The following is a 22,461-nucleotide window of genomic DNA, read 5'->3' as shown; positions in this document are numbered from 1 at the left end:
CATTAGAGGGCCTGTTTAAATATTTCATGCCAATAACTGCCACCTGTCCTATCACTCCTCCATCCCAAGCTGAGCGTCAGCCAGAGGACAGGGGTTTAATAAGAAGATAATGAATGATTAATTGAAAGGATATCAATCGTGTCTGCGTCAGTGTAGAGCTCCAACAATGTCCAACGTGCTGTCTCCTGACGGTCATCAAGGGCAACATAATGAGGTGTGTGCACTTGAACAAAGTCATTAAAGAGACTTCCCTATATCTGTTGTTACAGTGGGAAGGTAGTAGGAAAGAGGAACATCATTTTCCATTCTAGCACACCTCTATTAGAAAATCAGATAATCATACTTATAGCTACCATAATATGTGTTGGTGGATGTGTAAAACTTCTCAGATCTTTATCTTTGTTTCCATAGAGCCAGTCTGATCAGACTGAATCAGACGTTAGATGTTTGTATTATTGTCCTCAACCCAAATGACACTTTCCTCTTCATTAGGGCTGTATTGATGAACACAGGGAGTCTCATTAAGAGTTGGACAGGTCTTGTTTGCAGTTCTCCTCTAATCACTGATTAAGACATTAATCAGGATAAGCCCAGAGGAGTCTATGTCATTGATTAAGTAATCCAGTTAGGATGCAGATTGGCAGGACCACAGGTCCACCCTCTTCCAGCCATATATCTACTGGCTCCTCACTTCAGCAATATAGCATGAGAAATGTATTTTCAATGAGCTTGGCATTTCACTACATCAGCGTCTTTGTGTGAGTGCATGCTCTCAAGAATAGTGTTTTGCTGGACAAAAGCCAATCTCCTGTCAATGCCTCTCTATGCCCCCCAGATCATTACTTTGTCATATTCAATTTTTCTGATTCTGAAAATGGGTCAACTTCTCTAGCCAAAGCACGGATGATTTATGGTTTTGTTCTGGTTCCCACTGATGTGTGTTTGTATTTACTTGTGCGTCCTATTGAGCTTTGCAGCTCAGTGCCCCTCTGAAGGGTAGGGTTATAGCCCATAGAAGTTCAGAGTGTATCAAAGTATGAATTTAGTAGACCTAGTCTACTCTCACTTTGGGCAGGTGCCATTTCACTCCATTTAAATAAATGAGCACTACATGGAGCCCCGTAGTCAGTCTGCCAAACAGCTCTCAAAATGTCCTCTTGCAGGTACTTCAACAATGTTTGTTATTGTCTGTGCACACAGGAGAAACAGGTTTGCTGTTATTGGTCCAAAGTCTGTCAGTTCCTCTCCTCTGCCCCTCACCTCTCGTCCCCTCTCATATCTGCCTGTCATTGTTTACAGTATTCTGAAATGAATTAGGCGTTTTATTGGTCATTTACAGGCAGCCGATATGGATACCACCTTGTCCTTCTTGACTTGTAAAGGACTTGTCAGGGGACATAAAATACATATGCTCTACCAGGGCACAGTATCCACTGGACTCACAGACCCAGCTCTCCCGCCTTCCCTTTTATGATCGCCTCTCTGACTGTCCAGACCGATTAATCAAGCCTCTACTTCCCCGACCTAGCTCACCTTGACCAGCTCACCGTCCCTCACGCCAACCCTGCAGGAGGGACAGGATAGAGGATAGGGAGAAGGAGCTAACGCTAACAGACAGAGACACACTGCTCTGCTCCCTTTAACCACATACACCCCGGTGCTGTGCTAGTGGCATTGAGCTAGCAGCCATGCTAACAGACGCAGCCTGACAAAGCAGGACAGGTGTGTGTTCCAGGCAGACTAACAGAAACAGACAGGTTACACATCACTACATGCCATAGCGCTTGAGTGAGCTGTAGTGTTCTGTTCATGCCTGCAGACACTAATGTTGTGCGCTGGTGAGTAGGTAGGTAGTGTTGACTAGGAATGCAGAGTAAATGTCAGACATGGATCCTGTGGTAGTCACGTTAGCACACAGATACCAACCACATGGCAGGGTCAAGGATCAAGGGTTATGCTAACTTAAACATGCAAACATAACTCCTACTCTTTGGGCAAAAGATTGGTTGACTGGTTATACAAACAGACTCCAGCCTATGTCAAAACATTAAACACACATAGTACCATGTACTACCTAGCACAAATATGCCGTCTATGGCATAGTGAAAAAGACTGCACCTCTGGTTAAGATATCATTGTCAAGGTCTAAGTCAGATCCAAGTGGGATTCCTTCATCATTGCAACAGCTTTTGTATAATGTATATACAGTATACCCCATTACAATTGCCCAGTATGGTATGTCTCTAGCAGGACTTTCTACTGAAACTCAATGAGGAAAACATTGATGATGTAAGACCAACACTATGCATAACTGCTCTGAAACAAGTGTGCTTTACATAGAACAGGTGATTACCCCCAAGATAAAACAAAAGAAACACTAGAAACAATAGCCCAATAACATCAGCCTACTTTATTGAAGCCGAAAAAGTGTGGGTGTGTAGGTGTATGTGTGTGGATATATGTGTGTGTGTGTGTACAGTAATATACATGAGTGGGAGGTGTGTGTGCTAGTTCTGTGCGATTAGTGCTTTTTGAGGTTGGTTCGGTTTCGGTTCGATTATTAGAAAATAATCACAATTGTCAATTTCTTTTATTATTTTTCTAAATATTAAATGCACTAGGCGTTATGTGGGTTGAATGCAGAATAAAACAATTAATACAATTCCCATGTTGGTAGTGACTGCCCATTACTGCTTATCACTTATTAACATTACTTTAATATCATATTTCAGTTGTTGTGTATATTACATTTGAGTAATTTAGCAGACGCTCTTATCGAGAGCGACTTACAGTTAGTGAGTGCATACATATTTTTTTCATACTGGCCCCCGTGGGAATCGAACCCACAACCCTGGCGTTGCAAGTGCCATGCTCTACCAACTGAGCTACACGGGGCCTTACATTTGTTTTATTTGATGACTTTATTATTTCTTTCCAAGTCATCATCTCATCTCTATAGAGCTGCTGCTTATACTGTCTGACAAAATAAAAAAATTTTTTAAATAAGGCATAATTTTATGACTGCTGAATACCAACTATCAATCACTTAGATCATGTATTTTCAGGTAGAGGTACCTCGCGAAGCAACAGCTGCTCTCTATATCACCTCACGATCACGCATTCTTTTCTCTTCCATAGCAGTCGAAAAAGAAACAGACCCAACAAGTAGATGCGCAATGGATTGTGATCATTGTAGTTAATTACCACGCTTTTTTGCGCTAAACTATATAGAATATTGACCTTTTGGAAACTACAACTCACTACTAAATCACACAGTTAAGGCTGGATATAATTCACCTTTAGAGAGACTGTGCGATGTGCGTATTGAGCTCACAGAAAAAAAAACGCCGTAGACAATAATTCAACCGACTTCAGTCAATTGGTTGTTTAAAAACGGAAAAATAACATTTTGGTTAATCGCTCAGCATTGTGTGCCAGCTCTTATCAGTGCTTTGTGTCTGTGTGGTCCCTATCCAGCCAGGACCTGCTTCGCTCCTGTGTGGTCCCTATCCAGCCAGACTCTGCTTGACTCCTGTGTGTCTGTGTGGTCCATATCAAGCCAGGCCCTGCTTGGCTCTTGTGTGTCTGTGTGGTCCCTGTCCAGCCAGGCCCTGCTTGGCTCCTGTGTGTCTGTGTGGTCCCTGTCCAGCCAGGCCCTGCTTGGCTACTGTGTGTCTGTGTGGTCCTTGTCCAGCCAGGCCCTGCTTGGCTCCTGTGTGTCTGTGTGGTCCCTGTCCAGCCAGGCCCTGCTTGGCTCCTGTGTGTCTGTGTGGTCCCTGTCCAGCCAGGCCCTGCTTGGCTACTGTGTGTCTGTGTGGTCCATATCAAGCCAGGCCCTGCTTGGCTCTTGTGTGTCTGTGTGGTCCCTGTCCAGCCAGGCCCTGCTTGGCTCCTGTGTGTCTGCGTGGTCCCTGTCCAGCCAGGCCCTGCTTGGCTACTGTGTGTCTGTGTGGTCCCTGTCCAGCCAGGCCCTGCTTGGCTCCTGTGTGTCTGTGTGGTCCCTGTCCAGCCAGGCCCTGCTTGGCTCCTGTGTGTCCCCACTATTGTTCCCACTCCGTCTCTGTTTGTGTTTGTTTTCGTCAGAGTGTTTGGAGCATACGCCGATAAAGAACCGCTCAGCGTCTGACTCAAACAAGCTTTGTTCATCTGCCACTTCCTCATTAATTCAGTTTTCCTCCCTCCTCTCTTCCCCTCTGCCTCTTTTTCCTCCACCCCCCCCTGCTGTTCTTCTCCTCTGGTCCCCTTCTCTCTTCCCTCCCTTCCTCTCTCTGTCTCTCTTTCTTTCTCTCTCTCTCATTCCCTTTCTCGTTCCTGTCTACAGCAGCTCATGCGGGAGCGACAGCAGATGGCCAGCCGTCCCTTTGCCTCGGTTGCCGTGGCGCTGGATGTAGGCGTCGGCCAGGAACAGGAAGAGCTGCTGCAGGGGCAGGTGGAGGTGGGTACCTATCACAGCTCATTAGCATATTGTTGTCTACGGCGATGGTGATACCGTGGAATACAGGCTTGGCACCGAGATCGCCCACAGCATCCTCTGTTGTGTGTAGACACTGGAGCTTGGGTGTAAGAAAGCAGGGATGTTTCACGACTTGAAATGCAAAACATATGTGGCCAACTCAAGCAAATACTGAAGGCATTGTGGGAAATCACACAACAAAGAACATGTCCAGAGTTTAGTGTGGTAGGAAAGGCTAGTTTGTTAAGAAATATGGACATGCTGAAAACCAATTCCTTTTCTTGCTGTGTGCCCGATAACATGGGTTAGGTCCTTTCATATTATCCCTTTCAGCACCGTTCCAGCAACTATGGTGGATTCATAACCAAGCCAGCACAGTACAGCTCGGCTAATCTTAGCTCGGCTAGTCTCAGTAGTATGAAAAGGGTATAACTAGTTTGCCTCCTATATATGACATCCTGAATTGTGTTCCCACACTCCCTCTATGGGTATTGCGTATGATCTGATAATCTACCTCTGAATATCCTTAGTGGTTTTGTGTGTTTTCCAGGTCTTTGTTTCATAAAAGATTTACCGGCTCTAACACACGTTTCTGTAACAGCTGCCGCCTGCTGGCCAGTCCACATCCGGCATTAATGGAATTGATAGTGAGTGTCAGGGGGGCAAAGTATGCTCTGATAATGCATTATTCCTGGTATCACTATTAATATAGTAGATGGTAGTATTATACTGCATGGGCACATATCCTATGTTAGCAGTAAGCCCTTAGAGGAGTGTTTTCCCCCACAGCTAACTCTACAGCCTTTCATCGGTGTCCAACCCAAAATATATTTATATATTTTTTTTCCTGTTTCTCCCGTTTCGAGCTCCTGAAGGTGAGAAACATTGAAATGGAATGGTCTCTTCACGTAAAGGTTAATTAAGTAACAGCTGGTGTTGCTCCACAGAGACTATTTAGCATAATTGCATGGTAAATAAGAAAATGGTTACAACAGTTGTACTTGCAGGCAAATAAATGGATTCATAATCGGTTTTCATACCTAATTTAGACAGTTACTGTGTAACAGCAAGTTCTGGACCTGTGTTTCTATGTACAGGTGTATTAGGGCCAAAGCCATTTGAAAAAGGTGTACAGGAGGGCATTTCAAATGTTTACTCAGCATTTTGATATGCTGATTACATTTTACTAGCATCGAAAGTGTGGAATTGGATTAAAGTCCCACAAACTATATACAGGGCTGCAGGAAGCATACACACAGCAAATAAAACATTACTGGATTGATAAGTGTAATTTATTTGAATGCAGTGTTGTGTTTGTATTTAATGCCAATACACGTGAGGAGGTTGACACATGTTGCCTTACCTGTCCTCTGAACAAATGGATAACACAGTGGCTTAAGCCCTTTCTCAATGACCATGAGTGGAGTGGAGCAGTTAGCTAATGTGTGCTAAGTGGAGATGAGGTTTTTCACACAGCTTCAAGGCGCCGGTAAAACAGTTTTTCACACACTCAAGGATACTCACAAACTCTTCTGAGAGGAGTAATGCCTCTGACAACTCTTGTGAGATGGTGTGTTTCTTGGATTCCATCCCACACAACGCAGCGTTTCAAAGAAATTTGCTTTCCTGAGAATCTTCAAAGAACCAGCTGCAATTATTGACATCCGGTAAAAGTCAGGCAAATGAGTGACAGTCTGTTATTTACTCAGAGAAATACAGTACAACATTTTTGTTTCAAAACCGGCATCTGGTTAAGATCAACAAGACAGAGGTCATTGGAGGCGCGTATTGCTAACAGATGTAAGAGAATTTGGATTGATTGGTTTAAAATCATCTATGTGCTTGCAAATTGTCTCTAAACGGTTGCAGAAAACCAGACGGGTATGCAATGAAAAAATCGCACAAACATAAGTTATTTCCTAATGTCATCAGAGTGGTCTATGGAAGACAAGCTATCTAAAGTAGAGACTATGAAAGAGTAGGGTTAAGTAATATGGCATGTCATTATAAAGACAGACAATAGCGGTGTCATCAGAAGACAATCAAACCAAATCCAACATCCTGTGTGGGTATTTTACATTTTTACATATTAGTCATTTAGCAGACGCTCTTATCCAGAGCGACTTACAGTTAGTGAGTGCATACATTTTCATACTGGCCCCCCATGGGAAACGAACCCACAACCCTGGCGTTGCAAGCACCATGCTCTACCAACTGAGCTACAGGGGACTTGGCCTGTGTCTGTAGTATTGAGGAGACGCCTTGCCTTGTGATCAGGTACATCAAAGTGGAGAGATGCATTGCGTAGGTGGGTGTGTAGCCTAAGGCCAAAGGTGATTGAAATAGGTCCTAATCATTTCTCCCCTCCCCTGCCGTTGATAAAGGATGTCTGGAGCAGCTATTATTAATCAGTGACCTGAGGGCTTTCTAGTCCCCAGACGGTTGTAAAACTGGCTTACTAAAGTAGCTTACTAAAACACCCACAGCCCTTACACACACACACACACACACGCACACAGACAGACACACAAACACACACACACACACACACACAAACACCACACCTGGATCCTGTTCATTGTTTCTGAACTGGAGTGAAAGGCATGGAAATGAAAGTGGTACACAAATACCACACAGAATAAAACAGCTGGGTTGAGTTCCTGCACTTGCTTAGTAGCACGCCACGCAAGCGTTGTCAAGAGTTGAATGACAGACGCAAAAAGACAACAACCACTTTTAATTTAAAGGTAAAAGACCCCAGTCTTGAGTCTATAATAACCATAACCAGTGAACTACCCATCTAGCATGTAGATCACACAGCACTTAACCCCCCCCTCCTTCTCTCAATCTAATCATGGTTCTCCAAATGACCGGACCGCAGAATAAAACAAGAGGTAACTCATCAGCATCAATCACGTATATAAGAAGATCCATAACATCCACGTAACGTCGTAAAGCTGATGAGCCTACAGGAACGAGCATCTGTAAGATGCCCGGACGCATCTCGCCTTCCGTCCCAGAGTGATATATGGCGCTGGGTGTTTTCATAATGCTATTCAAAGGGGAGAAATGAATCAATTTCATATCTAATGTTTTAATGCGCTGTATTTATTTTCCAATCTGGGGGATTTAATGCGCTGGGGCGGAGGGTAATGAAAGGAGCAGCGAGGAGATAAAGAATATTTATGACACCTGGGAGAAATGGACTGTTTGAAGCCTTTTACTTGTGTGTTTTATCAGCACCCACAAAGCCAATGATCTCATCAGAGAGAGAGAACACAGATAGAATAAACCTACATCTGGAGCTACACATGAAAACCCCCACCAAAACACATGCTTACACACACACCTTCCATCACTGTCAATTATGAATTGTACATAGGTTAGGTTTAATTTGCAGTGACCTGTGCCTCTGTTCTCAATCAAATGTAAAGTTTAGAAATGCAGACAAAAGCTTTAGTTTTGTCACATGCTGCAGTGTTATTAAATCTCACCCCTCAGATATTAGCAAAATGAATAGATGAGCTGCCACCTCCACTTACAGTGCCCTCTGTAATTATTGGGGACAGTGACACATTTTTTGTTGTTTTGGCTCTGTACTCCAGCACTTTGGATTTGAAATGAAACAATTGCTTTCAGGTTAAAGTACCGACTGTCCGCTTTAATTTGAGGGTATTTTCATCCATATCGGGTGAACTGTTCAGAAATTACAGCACTTTTTGTATATAGTCTCCCCATTTTAGGGGACCAAAAGTATTGGGACAAATTCACTTATGTGTATTAAAGTAGTCAAACGTTTAGCATTTGGTCCCATATTCCTAGCACGCAATGATTACATCAAGCTTGAAATTAAAGCTGACAGTCGGCACTTAAACCTCACAGTCATTGTAACATTTCAAATCCAATGTCCTGGAGTACAGAGCCAAAGAAGAAAAAATGCTTCACTGGGAGGCACTGTATTTGCCCAGCCAAAGATCAAATAACCAAATTCACAGATGGAGATTCAGTTAAACAAAATCACATTGATAGATTTTCAGACAAGTCAGGGCTTTTAGTCGGGATATAGCCTAGGCTACTGCTCAAGTGAAAAGCAAAATAATCCACCTGTTATACTAGGCTAGTGTAGGTTACATAGCTAGCTAACATGCTAGCAAAATGTTCTTATAACACTGTTAGATGAGCAAACTAGACTAAAGATTATCATCATGAACACTCACCTCAATTTGGCTAACATTTTTCCAGCCTAATTGTAACCAAATGTAGATTCCGTGAAAACAAAAATCTGACATTGATTGATTTATCATGACGAGTCCCCACGCTTGTCTCAAAGCAGTGCGATAACACTGTCCCAATCATAATGGTGATGAAATTATGGTTGACCACACATAGCTATTGCTTTATTGTATTTCAAACGGTTGGATGACTTTGGGAGTTTCAGTAAGCAAAATGCCTTCAACGGCATTAGCCTACTTTATTCAAATAGTTCCGTCATTCAGTGATATTCATTCCCACAGTAATTATTAATTGATCCATCCAGTTGTGGTTAAGAAAACGTGCATTTATAGTGGTGGGCTTTGCGAAGTGATGGGTGAAGCGACATGCCTCGCAATGTTTAGAACTGCCACAAGTATGGTAACAGCCTAGTAACGGGCGCTGCCTAGCAACCATCATTATGAAGCATCAAATCTCATGAATGCGCATTGCTTACGCCGGACTTAGCTACGACTAGGTGTAATAGGTGTAAATTCTGATTCCAAATTCGGACGTAGCTACGCCTGACCTAGCATTTAAGACCAACTTTTTTATGCCCAACCGGCCCCTGGTGTTCTATTTGTATTGAACAGAAAGCCTTTATTATCATGTGGACATTACAAAGGTGGCCCAAGGATATTTCAGTGCTATGATGGGGCCACCTGCTGATTCAGCTGGGTAAACTGACTCTCAGCCTCTCTCTTTCCCATTTGTCCATAACTATCAATCTCAGCTGGGCAAACACTGTGTACTGGTGGCAAATGGGGACAATACAGCAGTGATAAATCTTCCTGGATGGTATTCTGCTTTCAGTGAGGGTAGAAACCTGTCTTACTGCTCTGTCTCTCTCTCTCGCCCCGTAGCAGTTTGCTTAGTTGGAAATAGCAGGTGGGGACGTTTTTCCTTGTTGGAGAAACGTTGCTTGTCCCAACATAAACTTCTGATTCGTAAACTCCTCTGTTGAGCTTCTTCTTTCGAAGGGATAAATGCTGTAAGAACAAAAAATGCAGAGTTTGTTCTTGGCCGTTCTTGACCTGGTGTTATCCTTGTGGAGTGAATTCAGTTTTTCCCTCAATATTTCAGTCACCAGTACAGTTTCATAAGGGCAAACACAGGCCTTCCATCTAGCTGTGGTAAGCCTGCCGTGTTACATTATGCAATGTTTTGGGTCTGAATATCTGGCTATTTATTCCCCAGCCTGTCACGGTACTGCATTTCAAACACGTTTAATCTTTTACTCTAAAATGCCTCCCAGATCCATGCACCATAAAGGGCTCACATGAAACGTCCATAAATAGAGCCTACAGTCCACTGCCTTCCCTGGAGGACCTGCACCCTGTTCCCCCTGCTTTACAAGCTCCTCTACAGGCAACCTACAAGTCAGCCAGGGAGAGGCTCTGAGAGGATCAGTGAAGGTGTGAGACGAGCCGACCCGTCCATCCCCCAACTCCTCTGCATTTCCTCACATATCCCTCCCTTCACTCACTCCTCCTCCGGAGAGTAATGGTTAGCCTGTCTCTTCTCCGGCTGTCTCCGATTTAGCTGACCCATCAAACGGTCACATTAAGACTGAAGCATTGGATAGATTATTTTCATAGCGCTTTGCTTTTTGTTTGAGGCAAGAACAGGACAGAACAGATCTGATTTACACCGCCTCACCGCAGGCCTGGGCTGGGTACCAGATGTACTGCTGTTCTGTTGTTAGCGGATGTAGAGAGAGTGATAAAACAGAATATGTGGACTGTTCTGACAATGCAGCCAGTGTCATACAGAATCACCTATTAGCACAAGGACAACAACAAGTCATTCTGCTAATGGCTTTGTAATTGACACTGTCTTTGTGATAAGAGGAAAAGTCAATAGGCTCTGTCATTGTCTAGTGAGAATGGGCAGATTGACATTGACTCACAATCAAATAAAATAAAATTGTATTTGTCACATGCGCCGAGTACAACAGGTGTAGACTTTACCATGAAATGCTTACTTACGAGCGCTTTCCCAACCGTGAAGAGTTAAAAAGTAAGACAATTTGCACAAAAAAGGAAATATCTAACACAATAACAATAACGAGGCTATATGCAAGAAGTACCGGTACCGAGTCAACTAGCTGGGGGTACGAGGTAGTTGAGGTGATTGAGGTAATATGTACATGTAGGTAGGGTAGGGGTAAAAGTGATTAGGCAATCATGATAGATAATTAACAGAGTAGCAGCAGCGTGTGTGACGAGTGTGAAAGAGTGTTTGTTTGTGTGTTTGTTTGTGTGTTTGTGTGGCGTCAATATGCATGTGTGTGTGTTTTTTGTATAATATATAATAATATAATATGCCATTTAGCAGACGCTTTTATCCAAAGCGACTTACAGTCATGTGTGCCTACATTTTTGTGTATGGGTGGTCCTGGGGATCGAACCCACTACCTTGGCGTTACAAGCGCCGTGCTCTACCAGCTGAGCTACAGAGGACCAGTGTGTGTTAGCGTATGTAGTGCATGTGTGTGTTGGAGTGTCAGTGTAGTATGTGTGAGTGTGCGGGTAGAGTCCAGTGAGTGTTCATAGAGTCAATTCAAGAGAGTCAGTAAAAAAATAAATTAAAAAGGGGGTCAATGCAAATAGTCCAGGTAGCCATTTTATTACCTGTTCAGCAGTCTTATGGCTTGGGGGTAGAAGCTGTTCAGGAGCCTTTTGGTCCCAGACTTGGCTTTCTGCGGTAGCAGAAAGAACAGTCTATGACTTGGGTGGCTGGATTCTTTGACAATTTTTAGGGCCTTCCTCTGACACCGCCTGGTATAGAGGTCCTGGATATAGAGGTCCTTGCAGTCGGATGCCAAGGAGTTGCCATACCAAGCGGTGATGCAGCCAGTCAAGATGCTCTCAATGGTGCAGCTGTATAACTTTTTGAGGATCTGAGGGCGTTGTCGTGTCCTCTTCACGACTGTGTTGGTGTGTTTGGACCATTATAGGTCCTTGGTGCTGTGGACACCGAGGAACTTGAAGCTCTCAACCCGCTCCACTACAGCCCCGTCGATGTGAATGGGGGCGTGCTTGGCCCTCTATTTCCTGTAGTCCACGATCAGCTCCTTTGTCTTGCTGACGTTGAGGGTTGAGGTTGTTGTGCTGGCACCACACTGGCACCTCCCTGTAGGCTGTCTCATTGTCATCGGAGATCAGGCCTACCACCGTCATGTCGTCTGCAAACTTAATGATGGTGTTGGAGTTGTGGAGGGGACTAAGCACACACCCCTGAGGGGCGCCCGTGTTGAGGGTCAGCGTTGCGGATGTGTTGTTGCCTACCCTCACCACTCGGGGGTGGCCCATCAGGATATCCAGGATCCAGTTGCAGAGGGAGGTGTTTAATCCCAGGGTCCTTAGCTTAGTGATGAGCTGTAGTCAATGAACAGCATTCTCACCTAGGTGTTCCTCTTGTCCAGGTGGGAAAGGGCAGTGTGGAGTGCAATAAAGATTGCATCATCTGTGGATCTGCTGGAGCGGTATGCGAATTGGAGTGGGTCCAGGGTGTCTGGGATGATGGTGTTGATGTGAGCCATGACCAGCCTTTCAAAGCAATTCATGGCTACAGATGTGAGTGCTACGGGATGGTGGTCATTTAGACAGGTTACCTTGGAGTTTCTGGGCACATGGACTATGGTGGTCTGCTTGAAACATGTAGGTATTACAGACTGGGTCGGGGAGATATTGAAAATGTCAGTGAAGACACTTGCCAGCTTGTCAGCGTATGCTCTGAGAACGTGTCCTGGTAATCCAATTTGTAAGTCGCTCTGGATAAGAGCTTCTGCTAAATGATGTAAATGTAAATGTAAATGTAAAATCCATCTGGCCCTGCGGCCTTGTGAATGTTGACCTGTTTAAAGGCTACGGAGAGCATGATCACACAGTCGTCCGGAACAGCTGGTGCTCTCATGCATGTTTCAGTGCTGCTTGCCTCGAAGCGAGCGTAGACTGGGCAGCTCCTGGCTGGGTTTCCCTTTGTAATACGTGATAGTTTCCAAGCCCTGCCACATCCGACTAGCGTCAGAGTAGGATTCAATCTTAGTTCTGTATTGACGCTTTGCCTGTTTGATAGTTTGTCGGAGGGCGTAGCGGGATTTCTTATAAGTGTCCGGATTAGTGTCCCGCTACTTGAAAGCGGCAGCTCTTACCTTTAGCTAAGTGCGGATATTGCCTGTAATCCATGGCTTTTGGTTGGGATATGTACGTATGGTCACTGTGGGGACAATGTCGTCGATGCACTTATTAACACTAGAACCCCTGGGCCTCGAGGGACCCCCTTCAAGCTAATGAGCAGTCATTCTGACTGCAAAATTCTAACAGTGTAATTAATACATTTCATATATGCTATCCCTAAAATAATATGTTGGTTGTGTTCATGGTGTTAAGTAACATTAGAGTACAATATTTATTTTTCCATTTCAAATAACAAAATAGCATTTTCATTAGTTTATGTTACTGTAGGCTATATGTAAAAACAAAAATTCAACTGTTCAATACATTTAATTGGTGGAGTGCCTTCGTTACAACTATGAAACAGAAACCATCTGTGTTGGAACACAGTAACAGCTTCTTTTTATATATATGTTTTTTTTTTTTTTTACAAAATACCCCAACCAGAAAGACACTAGCATGGTCAGCAAAACGCGTACTCAAATGATGAAAACAGTAGCCTAAAAATCATAAGAGCCAAGTGTGCTTGATAAATAGTGAAAATCAGCACAAAAGCAATAATGGCATCATAATGAATATAAGTGTCGAAATGACAGCAGTCAAAAATAGTCAATTATTGTCAACCTGTGCTTACATGGTCTGGGTTTTCACGCAATGGCATCAGTTGGATTTCATTTAGCGGCTATCCCTTGTCCTAACAGTCGACACAAATCTTCACCACTTTCACTTGCTTGACCCACTTCCCACATTCAATCAATCAATCAATCAAATGTATATATAAAGCAGATGTCACAAAGTGCTATACAGAAACCCAGCCTAAAACCACAAACAGCAAGCAATGCAGATGTAGAAGCACTTCGCTTGCAGGTGACACAGGTGTCTTGGGTTCTGTTCTTTGTGCATCTGGCCACCTGGCACTGTGTCCTCCCTGGGAGCTGTGCACAGTTTCCCTCGCGCAAAGGCTTGCGTGGAATCTTTGCTGCTACCTTGGCCCTCAGATGTCTCTCACGTAGCCCGTGTGCCAGACTCATGATGAAGTCTCTCCTGGGCATGGTGTTGTTCATGCGCTACTTGGACAACACGTGTGCGTTGATAGCAGCCAAGTCAAGCATGTTGTAGAACACAGCAACAGGCCAGCGGCGAGTTCCTCCTTTCACCTACTAATCGTGCCATCCACACCAACCTATGGAAAATAATAGAGTAGAAAACATTAGGATTATTTTCCCATAGGAAAAACAACACGTGTTATACAGAAGAGCATAATGCATTTCATATGTTTATCTATATATGGCGATGTGTATTATGTAATATTGACATACAGTACCTTTTGGTTGTAGTATCTGGTTTTCTCTTTATTGTGTTCCAGTCGCTGGCAACTGTTGGATGCATGGTGCTCATGACAGAAACGTTCCCTCTTGCCTTGCATTGGTATAGTGTGAGTGTTGTCTTGTCATTCTTCAGCACCGTTTTGGAGTACAACGGCTGTGCAATTGCCTTATTTTGCTCAGAGCGAGCTCCAGTCTCGCTTTGTTCAAGGTGCCGACTAGGCTTGTTTTATTTGCAAGCAACTTGTTCACCAATGACAGTGAAGTGAAGAAATTGTCCACGCTGACATTTCTCCACTTGCCAACGTAAGGTTCCCTAAGCCTCATCACCACATTCTCCGACACTCGCTCACCTGCTGCCCGATGTGGATATTTTCCCAAATGGTACCGTTCCTTCCTTTCTCCCATCTCACCGTTTCATTTAGTGGTGGCGTGGGCACCTGCTCAGTGCGTACCGTTCTGGCTTTTTTGCACTTAGGCCTCAGAGGTGTAGGTTCAGGCTGAGGCTCAGAATCAGAAGAATAATCATCAGAGATGTCATGATTCATTTATTTTATTCCCCACCATCTAAGTCGTTTTCATTCAGATCTTGTAGCAGCGCTAACACAGCATGTGCATCCATTCATCTTGGTCTTCTTGCCATTGGAAATTACACAGGCTCTCACTATAGGCCAGAGTAGACTGATAAGACTGCTTGGATTTGGTGGACTGATATAGGATACATATCATTTTGAGATTATAATTAGAATATGCCAATAAAATAGAATGGCCCGCCCTGTTCTTCATTCACAATTGGTGATTACATAATTATGCCTTGCTGTCAGGAGAAGGAGGGGCAACGTGGGAAAACCATTCAAAAAATGACATGCCCTCCTAAAACTGGATATAACTCCAGTTCTGTTTGTGATATTACGATTCTAACGGCAGTGTGTTTTTTAGACTTATTTAGGAAAATTCAAGGACGGAGCGGGGCATGACTTTAAAAATGGCAGAGTAATAAAATAAATAAATACATGAGCAGTCAAAATGATTGCTTTAGCTGTTCTAGTGTTAATAATGAATGGCCATTCGGATTTCCCATTGCAGGATGCCTAATATCACCTAACCCTAACCCACTGATTGCCAAAAATATTTAATCCAGTACAACAATATTGCTGAACTCTACTTGGATGGTTATATGTGTGTCTCTGTGTCTTTCAATGATACTCAGTGCCGCTCTATCCAGCGTAGGCCTGACGTGTTCAACCATTGATGCATATGAATCTGTTCCTGAGTAGACCTCCATCTCCCTTTTATTGCCTGTACAGTCATCACATGCAATCAGCCTACGGTGGACCTGCTATTAGCAGATGGAGCTCAATAGTCCTGTGGATCAGGGGTTATTGTTTGATTGCTTCTAAGTCCTGCATTAATCAGTCCATTAGCTTGCGCTAGCTGCTGTTGTGTGCTTACAGCAGGGCCATGTCAACAAGGTGGAACTAATGGGTCTATGCGCGCAGGCAGGGTTATGACAGATATGGCGGGTATAATGATTGACGTCAACTGTTCTGAGCACTCAAGAAGTGCAGTAAACACAGGAAGTGGTGCTAGTGCGTCACTCATGTAACCTTTGAGACACAACGTGGGAGATTTTGGTAATGCAGATTGTAGTGATGTTATCCAAATAGACCACATTGGTTGAATAATCAGATTAAAGGTCCCTTTTGACACTTGGGCTGCTTGTCAAAAACAACGCATTGAGCATGCATGGCATATTTCCTTTGTCACTTGGACTTTATTAACTGTATTGTCCTCCATTTGAGTCCCCTTGGTCTTCATTAAATCCACACACTTTTGGCATGAAGGACTTGTCCTCACAATTGCTGGCTTGAATAACACTTCACAGACTTAAACGTAATTCTCTCAATTGTGAGGGGGATTTGAAGGCTGAGGCTGAGGCCAATGCTCTGAAGTAGGGTGCCTATAGACAAACACACTTTCATTCAATACTTCTTGGAATTGCAATCTCTTTTCAAGGCCCTATTGATTACTGTGCTGTTCTTGATGTGGCCAGATCCAGAGATACAAAGGGAGGAAGTGAAAAGTTATTGCTGTGTGTTCGGGGTCTCCCACACCAGGGTCCAGACAGGGCCTGGCGTATCGTGGGAGGAAGGAGAGGGGAAGCAGCGGCCCGAGGTCCAGACCAGACCAGGGGTGCAACAGGGAGGCGGAGAGTGAGAGGTCGTCACGCCTCGAGCCGGATCCGCCTCCGAGGCGGAATGCACACCCGGCCCCTACCCTGTTATGTTTATGTTGTGCGGTCGGAGTCCGCACCGTTGGGGGGGGTACTGTCACGCCCTGACTCAGGGGATGCTTATTTGTTGAGTCAGGGTGTGTATATTCTATGTTGTGTAGTTCCATGTTTTCTATCTAATATGTGTATTTCTATGTTGGCCGGTGTGGTTCCCAATCAGAGGCAGCTGTCGCTCGTTGTCTCTGATTGGGAATCATACTTAGGCAGCCTATTGGCACTGTGTAGTTGTGGGATCTTGTTCCGGGTAAGGTTTGTTGTGTGTTAAACCTTAGGACTTCACGTTTCGTTTGTTTATTGTTTTGTCGTGTGTTTATTCAGTTTAAATAAACATGTACGCATATCATGCTGCGCCTTGGTCTGACCCATCCTTCAACGAACGTGACAACAGATCTGGGGAAGGGTACCAAAAAATGTCTGCAGCATTGAAGGTTCCCAAGAACACAGTGGCCTCCATCATTCTTAAATTGAAGAAGTTTGGAACCACCAAGACTCATCCTAGAGCTGGCCGCCCGGCCAAACTGAGCAATCAGGGGAGAAGGGCCTTAGTCAGGGAGGTGACCAAGAACCCATCACTCTGATAGAGCTCTAGAGTTCCTCTGTGGAGATGGGAGAACCTTCCAGAAGGACAACCATCTCTGCAGCACTCCACCAATCTGGCCTTTATAGTAGAGTGGCCAAACGGAAGCCACTCCTCAGTAAAAGGCACATGACAGCCCCCTTGGAGTTTGCCAAAAGGCACCTAAAGGACTCTCAGACCATGAGAAACAAGATTCTCTGGTCTGATGAAACCAAGATTGAACTCTTTGGCCTGAATGCCAAACGTCACGTCTGGAGGAGACCTGGCACCATTCCTACGGTGAAGCATGGTGTTGGCAGCATCATGCTGTGGGGATGTTCTTCAGCGGCAGGGACTGGGAGACTAGTCAGGATTGAGGCAAAATGAACGGAGCAAAGTACAGAGAGATCCTTGATGAAAACCTGCTCCAGAGTGCTCAGGACCTCAGACTGGGGCGAAGGTTCAACCTTCCAACAGGACAACGACTCTAAGCAGACAACCAAGACAACGCAGGAGTGGCTTCGGGACAAGTCTCTGACTGTCCTTGAGTGGCCCAGCCAGAGCTCGGCCTTGAACCCGATCGAACATCTCTGAAGAGACCTGAAAATAGCTGTGCAGCAACGCTCCCCATCCAACCTGACAGAGCTTGATAGGATCTGCAGAGAGGAATGGGAGAAACTCCCCAAATACAGGTGTGCCAAGCTTGTAGCATCATATCTAAGAAGACTCGAGGCTATAATCACTGCCAAAGGTGCTTCAACAAAGTACTGAGTAAAGGGTCAGAATACTTATGTAAATGTAATATTATTGTTTTTTATTTAATAAATTAGCAAAAAATTCTAAAAACCAGTTTCTGCTTTGTCATTATGGGGTATTGTGTGTAGATTGTTGAGGGTAAAAAACTATTAAATCAATTTTAGAAGAAGGCTGTAACCTAACAAAAAGTCAAGGGGTCTGAATACTTTCCGAAGGCAGCATGACCATTCTTTTGACCAAATAAATTAACTGTTTTTAGGAAAGCATCCTCTTTAGTGAGGACAAATATGCAGTTTATGGGGCTGCATTTCTGCATGACTTGGCATGTAGTCATTTTGTTTCCAGCTTGCAATGCCTGTGCAGCATATAATCAGCAAACTCATAAGAGGAATTAACAAATGTAGCAATAATTTACACATGTTGTTTTGGGGCTGTGTTGTGTTTACCGGTACAGGTGTACGGCTACGCATGAGGTACCAGACAGCCAATTATTTTCTATTAAGACTTTATCTTATTTCTTAATGATAGGTGTTTCTTTGTTTCCCCCTCAGCTTGTAATCAATATCTCTGCCTTCTGAAATAAGTAAAAATCAATAGTGAATTTGGAGCAAACATTCTGAAATAATGGCCTTTCTACCGTTTTGGAGCGTGGGAGCCTCTCTCTCCTCCCCAGCCGACACGAAGCACATCTGAGGCCTCAGAAAACACATTAATCATACCCGTTAATAGTGAGGGGGGAAAAATGAAAGATCTACTCCACCTCTCGAATTAAGAGTCAAAAAAGTTTGGCTTTCATTAAGCATTATAGAGATGATTAATTTGTTGTCTGTGGAGGTGAGGGGCTGCAGAATAGCCTCTTTGTCCCCCCAGCTACCTAATAGGATTGTAGCTACGCTGACCGACGCTCTGATTAAAATGGAAATGTTTTATATCTATCTGCAGTGGCTAATGAATCCGTCTCCCGAGACAGCGCTCTGGTGCTCTGACTTGGGAGTCGACCACAATGAGCTCCCTGAAGACCCCAGCTTTCTGAGCCAGGAGCTGGGCCATGCTAGGGGAGGCTGACTGGGAGCCTCCAAGAGGTCCCATGTACACTTCTGGCTCACATGAAGACTTGGATGACAGAGTTGAGAAGTGTTGTGTAATGTAGCGTTGTGGTGCCTACTCACTCACTTAGTAGACTGGTGAGTCAGTCTCTCCTGCTGCTGATTGATTCAGTAGGCAGCAGCAGCCTGGTTAACTCTGAATAGGAACCTTGAGGGAAGAGAGTCAGCTGCTATACTAACCTTTTTTACTGAGACTGATTCACTGGCACTCCACACATTAATTATACTACCCACTGACATCCTGACTGTCAGACTCATACGTCTTGTCTGATTCAAAACTTTACTATGTGACTGAATCAAAGAAGTGCTTGACGTCTGACTCTGATTCACATGAGTGATACAGCTCAGATTAATTCTGCTTCTTGAATTTTGATTCAGAGCAGTAGGCCTACTACAAACCAGTTACCAGTGTAGGACTTAACACCTGTTGGAGGCTGAATCTGTAGAATGTATCCATCTGATTCATAACTTGAGCCCTTAAAGCACAGCAAATGATTCGCTTTACAAACAGAACCTTAGCCAGATCAAACTCCCAGTTTGATTCAAAGTGACTCACACAGCTGTACCACTCCAGAGCCAGCCCAGCACATCACTCCACAGCAGCGCTTGAATGCATCGCAATGGCCAACTGTGGCTGAGCGGCAAATGAAAGACAGATTGAAAAGATGATTGTGTCGCCTCTCATCACATCCCTAGACATGTTTGTGTTATGTCTGCTCAGTTCTTTCAGCTATAATAAGTCCCAGCGTCTCCTCCCGTACACTGGCAAACTCAGCAGAACCACTCAGTGAACACCACCACAAGCTGATGTTGCTGCGCAGTGTGTGTGTGTTGCGCAGTGTGTTTCCCCCAGCTCAGCGTTGACAGGTGTGAGAGGGAGCGTGCCAGCGCCCGTGGGCGACGATGCCAGCCAGGCGATGCCAGTGTGGCAGGGGCTTGTCACGGTGATGAGAGTGTCTGCTCTATCGTGGGCCTTGTTTATGTCTTGTTTTGCGAAACTTCTCAGACAGTAAACAGGTGTTAATAAGACATGACACTGAGTTTAGACTATACATCAACGGGCGGAGGAGGAGCGGGACGGCTCTTTTCATCGTAGATCACAGATTTCTAAGATTAAGGCAGAGATGTAGTAATGTTTCTTTTGGTTCTTAGAACTGTTTTCCTGCTACTAGTTTCTCTGTTGAGAATGCCTCCCCTCAGGCTATGAACAGATACCAGGCTGAGAGTAGATTCCATTGCAATAACATTTGTGTATTAAATGGCAAACACTGCCATCACTAAATGATGAAATTCAAAGAGAGGCTGGCTCTTTTTTTCTATGACAAATATTCAGATTAGATATTTTGCAAATGAGAGAAGTGGCTGAACCAATGGCAGTCCCTGACCCAAATGCATGTAGCCCATTATGTCGATTCAGCCAGAACCACCACCCCCCTTATACCCTAGAGAATTCAGAACATTATCCTCTTTGGTGTTTCTAAGATATGAATTATGATGCTTTAGTGATCAGTAGTATGGCGTGTCAAATAAAATACAATTGTATTTGTCACATGCTTCGTAAACAACAGGTGTAGACTAACGGTGAAATGCTTACTTACGGGCCCTTCTCAACAATGCAGAGAGAAAGGAAATCGAGAAATAATAGAAAAGTAAAACACGTAATAATAAAAATAATAAATACACAATGAGTAACGATAACTTGGCTATATACACGGGGTACCAGTACCGAGTTGATGTGCAGGAGTACGAGGTAATTGAGGTAGATACTGTATGTACATATAACTAGGAATAAAGCGACAAAGAATAAACAGTAGCAGCAGCGTATGTGATGAGACAAAAAAGTTGTGGCAAAAAGGGTAAATGAAGATAGTCCGAGTAGCTATTTGGTTAACTATTTAACTAATTATTCAACAGCCTTATGGCTTGGGGTTAGAAGCTGTTCAGGGTCCTTTTGGTTCCAGACTTGGTGTATCGGTTCCGCTTGCCGTGCGGTAGCAGAGAGAACTGTCTATGACTTGGGTTGCTGGAGTCAATTTTGATGGCTTTCCTCTGACACCGCCTGGTATAGAGGTCCTGGATGGCAGGGAGCTCGGCCCCAGTGATGTACTGGGCTGTATGCACTACCCTCTGTAGCGCCTTGCGGTCAGATGCCAAGCAGTTGCCATACCAAGCTGTGATGCAGCCAGTCAAGATGCTCTCAAAGGTGCAGCTTTAGAACTTTTTGAAGATCTGCTCGGCCCTCCATTTCCTGTAGTCCACGATCAGCTTGTTTGTCTTGCTGACGTTGAGGGAGAGGTTGTTGTTCTGGCACCACGCTGCCAGGTCTTTGACCTCCTCCCTATAGGCTGTCTCATAGTTGTCGGTGATCAGGCCTACCACCATCGTGTTGTCGGCAAACTTAATGATGGTGTTGGAGTTGTACGCGGCCACGCAGTTGTGGGTGAACAGGGAGTACAGGAGGGGCCCCCATGTTGAGGGTCAGCGTGGCGGATGTGTTGTTGCCTACCCTCACCACCTGGGGGTGGCCCATCAGGAAGTCCAGGATCCAGTTGCAGAGTGAGGATGCTGTGCTGTAGTCAATGAACAGCATCCTCACATAGGTGTTCCTCTTGTCCAGGTGGGAAGGGGCAGTGTGGAGTGCAATAGAGATTGCATCATCTGTGGATCTGTTGGGGCGTTATGCGAATTGGAGTGGGTCCAGGGTGTATGGGATGATGGTGTTGATGTAAGCCTTGACCAGCCTTTCGAAGCATGTCATGGCTACAGATGTGAGTGCTATGGGGTGATAGTAATTTAGACAGGTTACCTTGGCGGGTATTACAGACTGGGTCAGGGAGAGATTAAAAATGTCAGTGAAGACACTTACCAGCTGGTCAGCGCATGCTCTGAGTACGCGTCCTGGTAATCCGTAATACACCCTGCGGCCTTGTGAATGTTAACCTGCTTAAAGGTCTCACTCACATCGGCTATGGTGAGTGTGATCCCACAGTTGTCCGGAACAGCTGGTGCTCACATGCATGGTTCAGTGTTGCTTGCCTTGAAGCGAGCATAGAAGGCATTTAGCTCATCTGGTAGGCTCACATCACTGGGCAGCTCGGGATGGGTTTCCCTTTGTAATCTGTGATAGTTTGCAAGCCCTGCCACATCCAACGAGCGTCAGAGCTGGTGTAGTAGGATTGGATCTTAGTCCTGTATTGACGCTTTGCCTGTTTGATGGATCGTCGGAGAGCATAGCAGGATTTCTTATAAGCGTCCGGATCAGTGTCCAGATCCTTGAAAGCGGCAGCTATAGCCTTTAGCTCAATGCGGATGTTGCCCGTAATCCATGGTTTCTGTTTGGGATATGTACATACGGTCACTGTGGGGACGACGTCATCGATGCACTTATTAATGAAGCTGGTGACTCATGTGGTAAACTCCTCAATGCCATCGGATGAATCCCGGTACATATTCCAGCCTGCGCAAGCGAAACAGTCCTGTAGCTTATCATCAGCTTCATCGGACCACTTGAGTGCGTCACTGATTCTTCCTGTTTGAGTTTTT

At 44.6% G+C, this 22,461-nt stretch overlaps 1 protein-coding gene across 1 annotated transcript in view; it reads left to right on the top strand.

Moving 5' to 3' along the window:
• Window positions 1-22,461, top strand: part of LOC121571651 (attractin-like protein 1) — a 351,689-nt gene that overhangs the window by 289,936 nt on the left and 39,292 nt on the right. The window contains exon 28 of the mRNA XM_041883244.1: window positions 4,322-4,435. Coding sequence (XP_041739178.1) covers window positions 4,322-4,435 — 114 coding nt within the window. The remainder of the gene's footprint in view (window positions 1-4,321; window positions 4,436-22,461) is intronic.

Source organism: Coregonus clupeaformis, chromosome 1 (assembly GCF_020615455.1).
Source record: "Coregonus clupeaformis isolate EN_2021a chromosome 1, ASM2061545v1, whole genome shotgun sequence".
In the NCBI taxonomy this organism is placed as follows: domain Eukaryota; kingdom Metazoa; phylum Chordata; class Actinopteri; order Salmoniformes; family Salmonidae; genus Coregonus; species Coregonus clupeaformis.
The sequence above is the reverse complement of the archived record's forward strand: the minus strand, read 5'-3'. Positions and strand labels throughout refer to the sequence as shown.